General features: G+C 37.8%; 1 protein-coding gene across 1 annotated transcript in view; it reads left to right on the plus strand.

Moving 5' to 3' along the window:
• The window catches only part of LOC108760151 (Daughters against dpp), a 50,214-nt gene that overhangs the window by 6,179 nt on the left and 29,280 nt on the right, over positions 1-14,755 (plus strand). The window contains exon 2 of the mRNA XM_018505956.1: positions 4,834-4,884. Within this exon, the coding sequence (XP_018361458.1) occupies positions 4,834-4,884 (51 nt within the window). The remainder of the gene's footprint in view (positions 1-4,833; positions 4,885-14,755) is intronic.

Genomic DNA, 14,755 nt, shown 5'->3' on the forward strand with positions numbered 1-14,755 from the left:
GCCCGGCGCCGCTGCGTGTCATTGCTGGCGCCAGCTAATTGTCGAGGCCAGCCGGTATTAGCCGAGGAGCTGACCGAACTGAGTCGAACTCCACGAAAGCAGGCAGGCAAGCAGGCAAGCGAGCAGGCGAGCGAGCAGGCAAACGACGAGTATCCCAAGCAAGCTCCGACCCGACCCGACTTGGGTCGCGTTGTGCGGTCGACTCGCCGCCGCCGCCGCCGCGCCGGTTCAACAATCACGCCGACTGATTCTTCCCCTAATTCGTCTCGGGCTTGTTATACTGACTATTTCTGTAAAAATCCTGGTAATTAATAAATCTCTCATGCTGCTTCGAAACGAAATTTATCATTTCGCCTTTGGCTTCTGTTAACGTTGGAATTAGAAAATGTGAGATGTTATTTGTGAATTCTCGTATAAAAATATCACTTTCAAGCATTTGATTTTCCTCGACATTTGGTGACAATGAATAGAACTCTATCTTTATGTATGATCGTTTTAATATTAGAGTGTATACTAATTTATTGCAATTATGTACATTTTCTAGGGCAAATATGTAGTATAAATACATTTGCTTGCAATACCGACCTTCGATCATTGAAATTTTTGAGAATCATCGGAATTGGGGACAGCGAAGGCGTTGGGAATCTTGGCTGGTACTGATATTTATTATATTCTCAATCTCTGGGACGCGCGTGGTAGTGATTTCGACGGATCGGGAATAGGTTTCCTAGGAATTTGAGTTCTCTCTCGCTGCACATCGCGGAGAATTCCGAAGGCACTTTAGAGTCCGTTGTTTCAAAACAAAGACTGACTACGCACTGAAATGATGTTCCGCTCTGGTCTCCACGTGCTGGCATTCGCGAACATTATCGTGTCCATACGTATATAAAAGAGAATTCTACAGTGTCTTGTAAAAAAATACTTATCATTCAAGAAATAATCAAAACTATGGAATTTTAATGTTAGGGTGCTAACTTTAAACAAGTCAAGAAATTGCATCGTACTACATATGCAAAAAATATCTTTTTTACTGATTTTATATATTTTTATATACATAAAATATTTAGGAAAAGAATTTACTAAATCTTGATACATATTTTTTAATAGAATCGAGTAAACATTTACTTACATTGCAAGATAAATAAATATTTACCCAATAAAAAATAATAATTAAATCAAATTGATGATTCTTGTACCAAATAAATATATATTTACATTTAGTAAATACTTGGAACTATTCAAATAAACCATTCACTAGAATTGAGTATACTTTTTTTATTGTACACGTTTATTTTAACATACCGTGACGCATACGTTATTTAGCCCACATCGCTCGAAATAACGCGCGTATTCAATATGCAATGACGCGTGTACGGCGACCGGCGCTCGCCTATTTTTCCCGTCGGCTCAATTTACGCGCAACCTCGCTGGCTCGCAAACAGACACCGGACGTGATCATTGTCAGCACGATCGTCGATTTCGCATCAAATCGCGGAATTTTATCGCGCATAAATCGCTCCCGCGGTGGCGCCTTGTTTTCGTAACGAAAGCTGCGACACAAACCCGCCGTCTTTATCAGTTTTTTTTTCTGCGTTCGATGGCCGTTCGTTCACACATTGCCGCGACAGCCAGTTAATAATTCACGCCAGCGAATCGATTATCATCGGCAAGTCGGCGACGGCGACGGCAACGGCGACAACGGCAGCGGCAGCGACGGCGGCTGTGTGTCGTCGTTACGCAAATCGTTGCGGCGCAGGTTTTTATCACCGAGCCGCGCGATTCAGCGCGTAATGTGCGTGACTTTCTCCGCCACTCCTTCTTCTCCCGCGCTCCGATATTCATTCATACTCGAAAGCGCGAGGAGGCGACTTTTATATTATAGGGTAAGTAGAGTCCCTAGAGAGAGTCTCACCATGCAAACAAAATGGCGTACGTAGATGTAAAATATGTGTGTGCGTTGGTGTGAGGGTATACTACACTTTGATTGGTAACGCCATTGTGAATGCATGCCAATCAAAAGGGGTCTAGACGATACCCAGACTCCGAGTGCGATCCACTTCACGCTCTAAATGCTTTGAAGCATTTTTTGATTGGTCAATTCGCAAAATTCTTTCTTTTCAATTGATCAACGAAGCATTTGCAGCGTTAAATGAATCGCACCTTCCGTCTCTAGGGACTTTAATGCCCGCGTTTCTACCAATTTAACTTTAATCTCGGTTCAAGTTGTTTATATTTTTCTAATTCTTAGAAAAAAATGAAGAGTTAGTTGAACCAAGATTAAAATTGAATTACAATGATAGGAACGGATATAAGCTCGGTTCTATTATTATTGAAAGATTAATTTTAATCTCGATTCTATTTATTCTTTTTCCAATTCTAAGAATTAAGACCTAAGAATAAGATTATACAATTGTGAACACAGTAAGATTTAATTCAAATTCAAGGTTCAAGTTTGGTACCAAAGATTTCTTTGGATTTAATAAATTTTATTAAATTATTATTTTATTTTATTTTATCGTAAAGCGAATCAAATAGGAAAAATTTAAACCTCGAAAATTGGATTCTAATTTTAATTCAAAATTGTTCAACCATGTTTGAAAAAATTGTATCCTATATCTTTTTTGACTCGATTTATCGGGAATTATTTACGAACGGATGATACGTGCAATTTGTTTTCTTTATCCGAAAAAAAGATCGAAAACATCTTTTTGTATCGTTCGCGTGCAGTATCTTTACCTTGAGATCGATAGGTATGCGATGCGGACGATCGATTCAGTAAATGTAATAAAATTCATCTCCCGCGGCTGACAATCGGATAAACAGGCCTAGAAATAGGCGCGTCTCGGTTGGAGGGAGATGCTCAGCGGCGCGAATTACGTAACAGCCACGGGAGCGCCGCGCGTTTATTATAAGTGCCTTAATTAGGGGCTGAAATATCGCCGTTTAAATCGCGCTCCCATCTTGTTATTCAAATCGTGCCAACTCTGGCCCGGAGTTTGAAGTGCGTCGATGAGTGACATGCCGCGCCGGCTTTATTAAAGCTCGGCGGCGACGCGGCGGCCGGTCGGTCGGTTCTGGAGAGGGATTGAGCCGAGCATGATTAAGAGAGAGAGAGAGAGAGAGAAAGAGAAAATGATAAAGAGAGAAACGAGCCGCGAAGAGGATCCACGTGTAGGCGCGACAGACGGCCATTACATGTCGACGCCGCGCCACGCTTATTATCTAGGAATTTCGGCGCACTAGTCATTAGTCGACAAATTTGCACTTTCCTCGAAAAGTGGCCTTAAAACGGATGTTATTTTAGATACGCCGATTCTAAATACAATATCAATATGTGATTGTAATGATTTCGTAATCTATGATTTCAATCGTTGATTACGTAATATTATTCTTGTATTTCTCAGTGTGAATTTTTAATCAGATGATCGATAAAAACGGTTAAAGAAAGTAAACATCTAATTATTTTCATCGAAAAATGTTATATTCTTTCTTCATGGAATTAATTACAATATATATTTTTTGAAGTGTGAAATAAATTTTTCGAATTATACAAAAAAATTTTTTAACTTGTAAAAATTATTTGAAACAATTCAATGTTCAAATAAAGCTAATTGATTACTAAGCTTCTTGTGACAAGGATTCCTTGAGGATTGCAGTTATGCACTTACACGCGTGGTCTCAGTGGGCTTCGAATGACGCGAAGGCGGTTTCGTTCTCTTAGACACGGAGAGCGTCAGGTTACCTTGACGTTCGAGATATTCGCGCCGCGGTTTGTCCTCTATTACTTTCAGGACAATACGTAAAAGGACGAAAAATGGCATACCGGTTTCACTTTACGCTAATAATAGAACCTACCATTTGTGGAATTCTCTAACGGGCGCCGCCTGTCGTTTGTTACAATATTTACCATCGATGTCATTAATACGATTTAATCAAAAGTTACCGGAGCCTTGAATCTGTTTTTCAGTGCCCCCATGATTGATGCGAATGTATTAAATGCAAATTTTTTAACAATAAGTAGCTCTGGCCAAAATTAACAGAAATTATCTTATTGATACATTCTGAAAAAAAGATTGGTTGCTGCAACAATTTAGATAGTAAAATATGGCATAGCATTTTTATATGGCTGCAGCAACCAGTTTTTGGTTGTAGCAGCAAATTTTTAGCCTATCGAAATCATGTACTGATATTGCGGATAGGCTAACTAAAAATTTGCTGCTACAACCAAAAACTGGTTGCTGCAGCCATATAAAAATGCTATGCCATATTTACTATCTAAATTGTTGCAGCAACTAATCTTTTCTTTCAGTGTAAGAGAGTGAAAATTTTTTTCAAGAAATGAAATATTTTCACTCTCACAAAATGGCTGTATTTTCACTCTCTTGGAGTGAGATTTCACTCCAAAAAATTTAGAGAGATGATATCACCCGTAACATTTTTCACTGTTTTTTTATGCCCGGCAAAATAATTCAAAATTTGAAATTTCCCAGGAACTTTAAATGACTTCCAGTTGGATCACTGAGGGTTAATATTAATTTTATTATTATTAATATTAATATTAATTATTTAAACACCGAATATAATTATTGAAATAACAAGTTACTTAATATAATTACATGCTATTAAAAGTATATTATAAATTACAGTTAAAAGAGAGTATTAAACTAAATTATTCATATTATTAAAAAGTATTAAAATGAAAAATATTTTACGTTTTACATTAAAATTTATTGAATTTATTAATAATGATATATCATTTATTGGCTATATATGTCTATTTATCCAGTTCTCAGTCGTACCATGATAAATAAAGATTATCATTTTCTATTTCAGAGTCGCCACCACCCCCGTATTGCCTTATCGCCGATAGACTGAGACCCGAAGGTGAGTGTTTCATCTTTCATGCCGTAATCAGGAATGTCTCTAGCGAATGTGTGCGAGTGCCAGTATATATTTGTGTATATGTGCGTTGTCTTCGCGCACCCATACCGGCGATAACCCATGTTTATTGCTTGCAAACGTTTACCGTACAAGCAGCGAGGTTCGTCTCTTCTAACGCGCGTGTCGTGTCTCATGACCTAGCCCAAAGCAAGGTTGGGGATAATCCGGGACGAATGTGAGTGCCAACGTTCCCGTCTTTCAGAGTATCGCACCGGTTAATCTCTATGTATGTCGAGATTGCGCGGGCAATACGTAACAATTCAATTAAGAGACTATTCAATTTCTTTTCCAATTAAGAGAAATGAACTTATTTTCAATTAAAGCGGATCTAAAGTGCTCAAATATTTCAGAGTAGAGTTAATATATACATGTGTGTATATATATGTGTGTGTGTGTGTTATTATTACTACTCTAGTTCTATTCATGATTGCGTTTCAAGACCGAAAAAGATTTCGGCGTGCGATTTGCAAAATTAGAAATGTATATATAAATTTACTTTGAAATATTTAAGCACTAAGATCCGAAAATAGAATTATTTCTCTTAATTAATTTTTTTCGTCGGTGCAATATATTATTAATAAATTTTCGTCGAGCACGAGAACAATAAAATCGTATAATATATCGACACCTATATTTTTCTTTGTGCCTCGAGAGCTCGAAAAACGCGAAAAAAAGTACAAATACCAAGAAGATCTATACGATGACAAATACACGGCATTCCACTCGTACGACACAGAGGTTCTCACACTTTTCACGGCTGCACACCACCGACTGCGAATTCCTGAAATGATAAATAGATCGTCCCCTCGCGAATAAAACCAACGATTTTATTAGATGGAGTTGAGCAAGAACAGACGCGCAGCGTTCGTAGAGGTTGGTTTACGATAGCATTCTAGTCATATACATCAAGGGTTCTCAACCAAGCGTACAGTAATATTATCTCACGGATAGAAGACACTCTTGCAAATTTTTGCAATAAATAAAATACACACATTTTATATGTATGCGTGTGTATATGTTTATGATAGTTTCAAATATATACAATATTAGATGCAGAAATAAAACGAGCTAAATGAAAAATCAAAATAATATCTATACGCTTCTTATATACGCTTATGGTTCTTTATGATCATAACTACGCGCTGTAAATCGATCTTGTTGATCGCAATGTGCCGATAGATTTCATGATATCGTCGTTTCAGCGGTTGATCAATGTATCCGTTAGCCAGTACTGGTCCACCAGGTGGAAGCTGTAGAATAGTCTCGTTTGTACGCGAGACATCGATATTAACATTTAGCAGCAAAATACTTTTATTCGCAAGATTGTTAACCTATTCTTTATTTTTTTTAAAAGATTTATAATAATTTTTTGCAAAAGAATCAAAGTCACATCGTTTACTTTTCGAGATTATATTCTTGATATATTGAGTAAATTCTAACTTATGGAATGCAAAGTACAATATCGCGTATGGTAGAATTAAATAGCTGATAGACATAAAGAATTGCTTCTTAATTCGCGGAAAGATTCTGAAACAATACTTTCTGCCAACTACGTCTTCTCGCTTCCTCGTCAGGTTTCGACTATCCCGTGTATTTCTCTCTTCTCTCCTTCCGCGGTCGAATCTAAACTGGTTCTCTCGGGATCGATGCGAACGTACGAGTACACAACGTAGATCGACCGCGTCGGTCATCGATAGATTCGAATGCCTTTCATTTCGTCGAGAAACCTCTCGCGGGATTACCCGATTACGTGAATACGACAGACCTGTCGAACCCTCTCTTATACATTGATATTCTTTTTAGAATTAAGGAGGTTGTAAGGCAAATGCAATATGTTAAGAACTACTTGAAAAAATTATAGACTATTCTAAATTTCATTTAATAATAATACAAAAAAAATAGAAACAATTGACCATCTGGATCAAAAGTTATTTAAATAAGTAGTAATATTTTTTTAATTTGTACTCTAATATAAATATATGAAAATGTATTATAAAATAATGATAAAAATCTCAGTTTTTTTATATAAATACTCTAGGAATTCAACAATATTTTTGTAAAGTTATCTTGAGATGCAGGCATTAATTGTTCAGTAAATAAATAAAATTTGTTATTTGTTATAAACTAATGGTGAATCTCAATGAAACTTTGCATAAGTCATGTTTAGTACTTAATATATTTATATAAAAACATTTAGATTTTTCTTATTATTTTAACAATTTTTGTTTATAACAATAAAACTAATAACAAATAAAATAAATAACCTATAAAAATGTGTTGCTCAATAAAACCAGAATGTTATGAACACAACTTTCACATGTATGTAGTTTGTTTAAAGCGAAAATATTAATATATGTGTTTTATGCCCTTACAACCTCCTTAAGCCTCGGGCATGTAATCGTACACGGAAAGAAAGATTTTGAAGTATATATATCAAAATAAATATAGGAATCTCAAACATGATGTGCAATGCTACAAAAAGTTTTGACATTCTAGCAATCAGTTTGAGCGTCCTACACAAATATTTTGATGGTCCAACGAAATTACTTTTCAGATCTATATCAGCTGAATATTTATTAGATATTTCAGTAAAACAGTCCTTTCCGTGTAACACATATAAGACAATGGTATCGTCAAGACTGTCGCTATATTGTAAAATAAAATATCGATGGTGGTGCATAATATATTTTTACTGTTTCTTTCTTTATTAAAAATAGTAGCGAATGAATGTCTATCTCATCGGTGTTGGCGGCGATATATGTGTGCCAAGCTTAATGTGACGAAATAATAGCGCCTGCAGTTAGAGGAGAGCCGCACGCGTTTGCGATGACGTTAGGCGTGTGTATAGATTATATAGTGGACGCACTTACATATATATTATATAGCAGAGAGAGAAATACCGCTGGGCGCTTGGTGTGTATACCGCCTGAGGTCAATATCTCCTGTCGATAGAGAGAGGACCGTGTGTCGTATCGTACGTATTGCAAAGCGACTCGCATTTATACGAGTATAAAAGAAGATCCTGCCAAAGGTCCAGCGTTCTCGAAGACATTAAGTCTTCAGGGCGTGTTATAAATACGAATTTCTCGTCGTTTTCATCGAGGTTGATGCACTTGAGCTTAAGCGGTATAATCAGAACTTAATTAGAGCTAACACAAACTAAAAATCTACATTCTACTTCAATTTCTTTTTCTTTAGAATTTTTTAATTATAATTTTTTTTTTCACACTGCACGAAAAGAACAATTTTGTTAGAGTATCTCCGAAAACTGTAAGATACAGATCTGGAAATAATTTTATTGGACTATTAAAACAACCATGTAGGATTCTTAAATATAATGAGTAATACTGTAAACAGTTTTGACATTCTAGCAATCAGTTTGAGATTATCTATGTAATTATTTTGATAGCCCAACAAATTTATTTTCAGATCGGTGACTAACTAAATTTTGAGAAACTTGAGCAAAATTATCCTTACCAGAAATAAAAAGAAATGTATTTAGAATAAAAGGAAGTTAAATGTTTTGTGTACATTTTGTGCTTCGTGCTGCTTCAATTATCTAAATTAATTATAATTATATCACTGAAGCTCAAGTGCGTCAACCCTGGTTGAAATGACAAGGAATTCGTATTTATAGTCGACTCGCGCTCGCCGTTCTAGCGCGAATGACTAGAAAGCTCGTGTTTAACATTACCGCTTGTCAATCGTATATATATAAAGTAACTCGTGAATCAATAATGACAGCTCTACTTCACGCGCGCGTGCACACCGATATGATATAGAATATGTAGAAACGCGCGGGCGAGGAAGCGTACGTTTTTCCTGGCGGCGTGGGTGGGGAAGCGGAGCGGTTTCTTCTCGGAAGGAGACTCGCCTCTGCCTCCATCGTAAATCTATCTCTTTCGGGCGACGACGGGCGCCCGCGCGAATTTATGCCCCGTCGCGGAAACTGGGCCACCGCGCCGCTGCGTACGGCGGCGGATAAAAGTCCACCACTTGTTGCTGCTTTAGCGACGCGACGCGATATTCCTATAACGCGAAACGGAGCGATTCAAGCGAACCAGTGACTTGCGAGGAGATTCCGCGAATGCGCGCGCTCTCCTCGCTCGCTCGGGAGGAAAGTAAAGGGATGACCCAATGGAAAAGAACGCGGCAGAATCTTCTCGAGATATCACCTTCAAGTTCCTTCTCCGAGCAATCTCGCTTCCCTTCTACGATGACATATCGGACATTTCGTTCATAACTCCACGTATCCGTTTAGTCTACTCTCTAAATCTGAATCAGTAAATAATATCATTGACATTAGTACCAATTATGCCACTGGTATAATCAGTGAAATTTAACTAAAAAATCAATGAAACGTGGAATCTAACTTAGTTAACCTTTTTTTCAATTGAATTCACCGATTTAGAGAGTAATTGAAACATTATGTAATGTCTAGAGACCGCATTTATAAAGTTTAGATCATGATGGATGCATGGAGAAAAATTGAAAATAAACGCACTAGAATTCTGATCATATCAGTCAAAATTCTAGTTATCCCAGCTAGAATTATAATAGATACAACCAGAAAATTCTGATTTATTCATTTTTTTCGATCAAAATTTCAGTTAATGTAACCAGACTCTTTTTCCAGTGTGACTTATTGTAATTTTTCTTTATATTTATATTGAAAACTATATGTACTATTCTTGTTAGACGTGATTGAGAATCCTTACTACTTGATTTTCGCAAATGTTACCTTGCTCCGTGTCAGACGTATAGAGTTCTGTGGTTGCGCAAATTTCAACGAATACGACGAAGGACACAACGCGCCGCGCAGTCCCTTTCAAACGCACGAGGACAGACGCGTGTCGCGTGTTATGCGACTTACGTTTTTAATCCTGCTTTCCTGCAATTCGTCTCTTGGATTAGATTCAATCCTTGTCCCATAATGGCTACGTTAGCGTGTTTCGTTCTTTCGGATGCCGATCGTCTGTCGTCGAAAATAAACCGAGTGCTACCTAACGTTCGTGAATTACAAAAAAAAAAGATAAACGCAGAAGCTACAAGAAATCGTAGAAAGTGCAGCTAAGTGCATTCGCTAACGGTCCACCTGTCTTGAAAGAATGTATGTATGTACAACGCGGTAGTGGATATAACCGGTTTTAAAATGGGCTGGGCTTTGTTATTTTACCGATAAAACAAGTCATTGTGAGAGGGAGACGAAACATTAAGATGAAAGGATCGAAGGGACATCTCTCATCCCCTAAAGTGGTCTCTTCTCATGGTGCAAGCTTGTTTCGGTAATAGAACGGCGACTTTTGTACGACAGCCTTGAAAGAACGGACACAGCTCTGGTAAAACCTCCGCTTGCTAATCCCTAGTTGAGGTTAAGGGTACGGAGGGTATAGAGATAAGAGCAACCTTAGCGCCGGTCAAAGGATGGGACTGACTAAGCGGACCAAGATGAGATCCCAGGGAGCGGAGGCGGTGGGCGCCTGTCGCCTGCCGCCTGCCTTTAACCGCTTGCCTACTCGCCAGGACGTCCTTGAATACATCCCTTCTCTCCTTCCTTCCGTCCTTCTCTTTCTCCATCTCTTCGTCTCCCTTCCTCTGTCTCCTGCTCCTCGTCGCTCACCCGATCTTTCACCGTCCCGCCCGCTTCGCTCGAAAGAGCAAACTCAAGCGCGCACTTTGCCCCTTCTCACTCTCTACTAATCCTTCAGCTTCTTTCTGCTCTTCTTCGTTCATTATCGAGCCTTTTTTTTTGCCTTCTACCGAGTGTTCATTCAGTCTTTTTCTCTAAAGTAATATCTATTACGGTGACTATATTTTCTTAAAGAAAATAAAAGACAAACCTGAAAATTTTAGGACTATTTCTAAAAATTTTCAAACAAATTTATGACTCCGAAATCTACTCATTAATTTCTGAAATTTTCTTGCGCAATATGAGATAACTCCAACAAGAAAAACACAAGTCATCATAACATCAAAATGACATCAAAATAACTGTAAATTTGATTATTAAAAGTCACTTTTCAATCAATCGCAATTCATTTTTATGTTATTGTGACTTTGTTTTTCTGTTTGGGCTAATATTGCCCTTGCACAAAACTATATTTGTCGATTGTTTCAGTAAAAATTCGCTCATTAGTACATCAGACATTGGAATGTTAATTAGAAAGGAATTTCCCGTAATATTATTAAAATAAAGGACAAAATTGAATTTCGAGAAAAAAAATTAATAAATTTAAAGGACAGCTACTTGAAATAAAGAACTTTGTAGTAAAGGATGTAAGATCACCGTAGTAATACCCTGATATTCTACTTTCAAGCAAGCTCCCTCTTTTCGTGATAAAACTTGACTCGCGTTGAAATATGGAATGTCGAAGATTATTATTTATCGCGAGCAATCGTGATTTATCGTCGATCTTACGAAGAGCCGATCGTAGATTCGTCGGGAAATCTGTTATCGGCTATTGCGGTTAGGAGCCGGCGTACTTGGTATGATGAAACCTCTCTCTCTCTCGTCTCCGCTCGTCTGACCGCCACGAGTCGCCGGCGATCAGCGGGAGTGGCTCTCTCGCATTCCGGTGCCTCTTCGCCGTACCGATCGCGCCGGCAGCGTTTGCACCGAGCAGCAAGCCGCACACACCGATTTCCGGATCGGAGGAGCTCGACGAGATGCCGCTTTTGAAGATCCGCCGGCAAAGATCCTAATTCGATGCAGCTTTTGCCCGCTCGGTATCTCGGCGAAGGCGGATCGCGCGAGTGCGCCGCGACGCATTATAATGCGTGACGTCGATCCAGCCTCTCAATGTCACGACATTCAGCTCGGCGACGATCCGCGTTGCGACGTCGCGTGAAGAGATAAATTCGTGGTATCGCGCAAACTTGAAATTTTGGACGACACCTGCGTGAAAAGGAAAAGTTATGTGAAAGTTTAAGACCGAGTCTTACAGCGAGTTCGGTTGAACGCACTAATACGCACTAGTGCGTATTAAAATCGTTGCATTGATTTAATCCGAGTGTAAAAATGAAATGCAAATATTTATCAAATACATATGTACCTGACAGCATAATAAAGTGTATTTGAGGATTTCGCGGTTTAATCCGTTAATTTTTATATGTATTTATGTTAAACACACATTTTTATGTCAATTTGTGCGATGGCTTTAATTTTTAGAGAGAAGCGGGATTTATTTTTTATCTTACAACTTTTTCTTGAATAAGATTTGTTATAATTCATTATTTCGTTGTATTCTTTATCTCGAAATATATATATATATATATATGGCCGTCAGCGCCACTATAGTGGCTTTCTCATCTTGTGAAGATTAATCTTTAGAGAGAACCGAGGTCTATTTTTAAGATCTTACAGCTTTTTCTGAGTAAGATTTATTATAATTTATTATTTCATTATTTTTTTTTTTCTCTATTCAAAATATACTGTTTCAGCTTAACTAAAGTAGTTTCGCCGTCTTGTGAAGATTACTATTTAGAGAGCGAGAATCTATTTTTAAAATCTTACAGCTTTTACCTGAGTATACAAGATTTTTTACACTGAAAAAAAATCTTAATTTCAAAGATATATCTCTTTGCTCGTATTAAAAAAAAATTATTTCTTTCGATCAATGAAAATTTTTTTGAAAATAAGATATTGTACTTTCAACGAAATAAGATATTGTAATAAATAAATTTTCAAAGAAATTTTCATTGATCTAAAGAAATAATTTTTTTTAATACGAGCAAAGAGATATCTTTTTGAAATTAAGATTTTTTTTCCAGTGTACAATTCGTTTTTGCCTTGACACTGTTTCAATGCCACACTATAGTAGCTTTCCCGCCTTGTAAAGGTTAATGTTCACCAAGGCGCATTGTGTGTGGAAACCGAATGTGTCTAACGAATTCGCTATTATAGTCTCTCGAAAATGAGGGTAACAGCGTTTAGGGTCACTTCACTCTATTCACAAATCCAACCGAAACCTGTATGTAGGCACTTAACGTACCGACGGTGCCGATCGGAGAAGAAAAGATACGTCGTTTTCTCTTTCTTTGTTTTTCTCTTTTGTGACACTGTTCCGAAGCCAAAGCTCGTAATTCACGAATCCGTTCACCTTGGGAGCCGAGCGAGCGGGCGCGGTGGCGCCGCCGGTACGGTCGAATCTTCCGCGTGGCTATATATTTTTGCAAACTCGGCGGTGACACTATCTCACAGATTCGCGCGGCACTTAACAGCTTACGGTGACACGCGTAATTCGCGGAATTATATTTACGTTCCCTTTGTGGAGTGACGCGCGTGCCAAAATCGCGCAGCGAGCTCACCCGTCCGCGGCCTTACTTTGTAAATAAATTGTATTTACCCGACGCGCACCGGCGTTGTATATTGGACGTCGACCGACGACTGCGAGTATAATAAACCAGGTTCGCGTATGTCAATTTGTTCCTTATCGGTCGGATAAATATTTGCGCCGATAATCGCTCGTGTGCTCTGATTGTTTGTCACGTTGCATGGCGTTGTTGCCGTGAGTCTAAAAAAATTGTAAAAACTTGAAAAATCTATCCATGAATAATGAACATTCGATACCTCTGATTTACGTTCAGCAAGTTCATGGAGATTGTTATATCTGAAATCGTCTCCTTTGTTAAAAGCTACATAATTAAAAATAATTTGCGACTTTCGACAGTTGAATGAGATATTTCTTTGCTGATGTATTTTATGACCAGGATTCTTAAGGATTAAGAAAAAATCTTAATGATAAAATATTTAATTATATAACATATTTTATCATTAAGATTTTTTTGTTGAAATGAGCGAAAAAAATATTTATTTCATCAGGAAACGTCGAGTGAGTTTTGGTTTCTATTTATGTAACAACAACCCTCGCGTGGGAAACAGGACAAGGATTTGGTGAAAGAGAGAGAGAGAGAAAGAGAGAAGGAGGAGAGAATTCTCCTGCGAAATTTGCTCGATGTGACTCGGCAACGACGGGGGCGAGGCCAGCGGATTTTTAAATAATTGCGTTCCTAAAAATAGACGGCTCTCTCTTCTATCTTCACGATATCCTTGAAGTCCCATTCCTTGTCTTTGCCCTCGCCGCTTTCTCTAATGTTTTAGGGTGCGATGTGGCAGGAAATGCTTCTCCTGTAGGAACGAGATTTTGGAATTCAAAAGGAATGCGACCGACCTCTCATCCAACTTGTCCGTCTGACGTCACCTTCTCTTTTGGTGAATGGACCTGGCCTTCTATGGTCTATCCCTAAAACTATTAGCATATTTGTGTCGAGTCTAAAGCCTTTTATATTGTTACCATACTATTTGCAATACTCGTAACTTTAAAAACAATATTTTATCTTGAGACATTTTATTTTTAGTTATCAATTGTCTTTATCTTATTAAATATCTATTTCGTTAAATAAAGTCAAAAACATGCAATGATTAGATTAGATATATCATTAGTATAATTCTGTCGAAACAAAGTAGATTTTTATAAAAGCTCAATAAAATGATTTTCGAAATGAAATCATAGATTTTAGGAGACCAATAAATCACTGTGAGATGTAAGAAGAACGAGTTTTAAAAGACATTAAAATCGAACGTAGACTGTTTACACAAACAGATTAACATTGTTTCATCGCGAATTATAGTTGGTCATTCTGTTTGTTATGCGAGAATTTTGTCACAGTGCACGCAAATAAATTAACCGTCTCGAGCGAATAATTATTTTGGACGATTCTGTCACCTCCTTTGTGCCGCCATGAAAGAGAAAGAAGGAGAGAGAGAGAGAGAGAGAGAGAGAGAGAGAGAGAGAGAGAGAGAGAGAGAGAGAGA

The sequence above is a fragment of the Trachymyrmex cornetzi genome, unplaced genomic scaffold (genome assembly GCF_001594075.2).
Source record: "Trachymyrmex cornetzi isolate Tcor2-1 unplaced genomic scaffold, Tcor1.1 scaffold223, whole genome shotgun sequence".
NCBI lineage: Eukaryota > Metazoa > Arthropoda > Insecta > Hymenoptera > Formicidae > Trachymyrmex > Trachymyrmex cornetzi.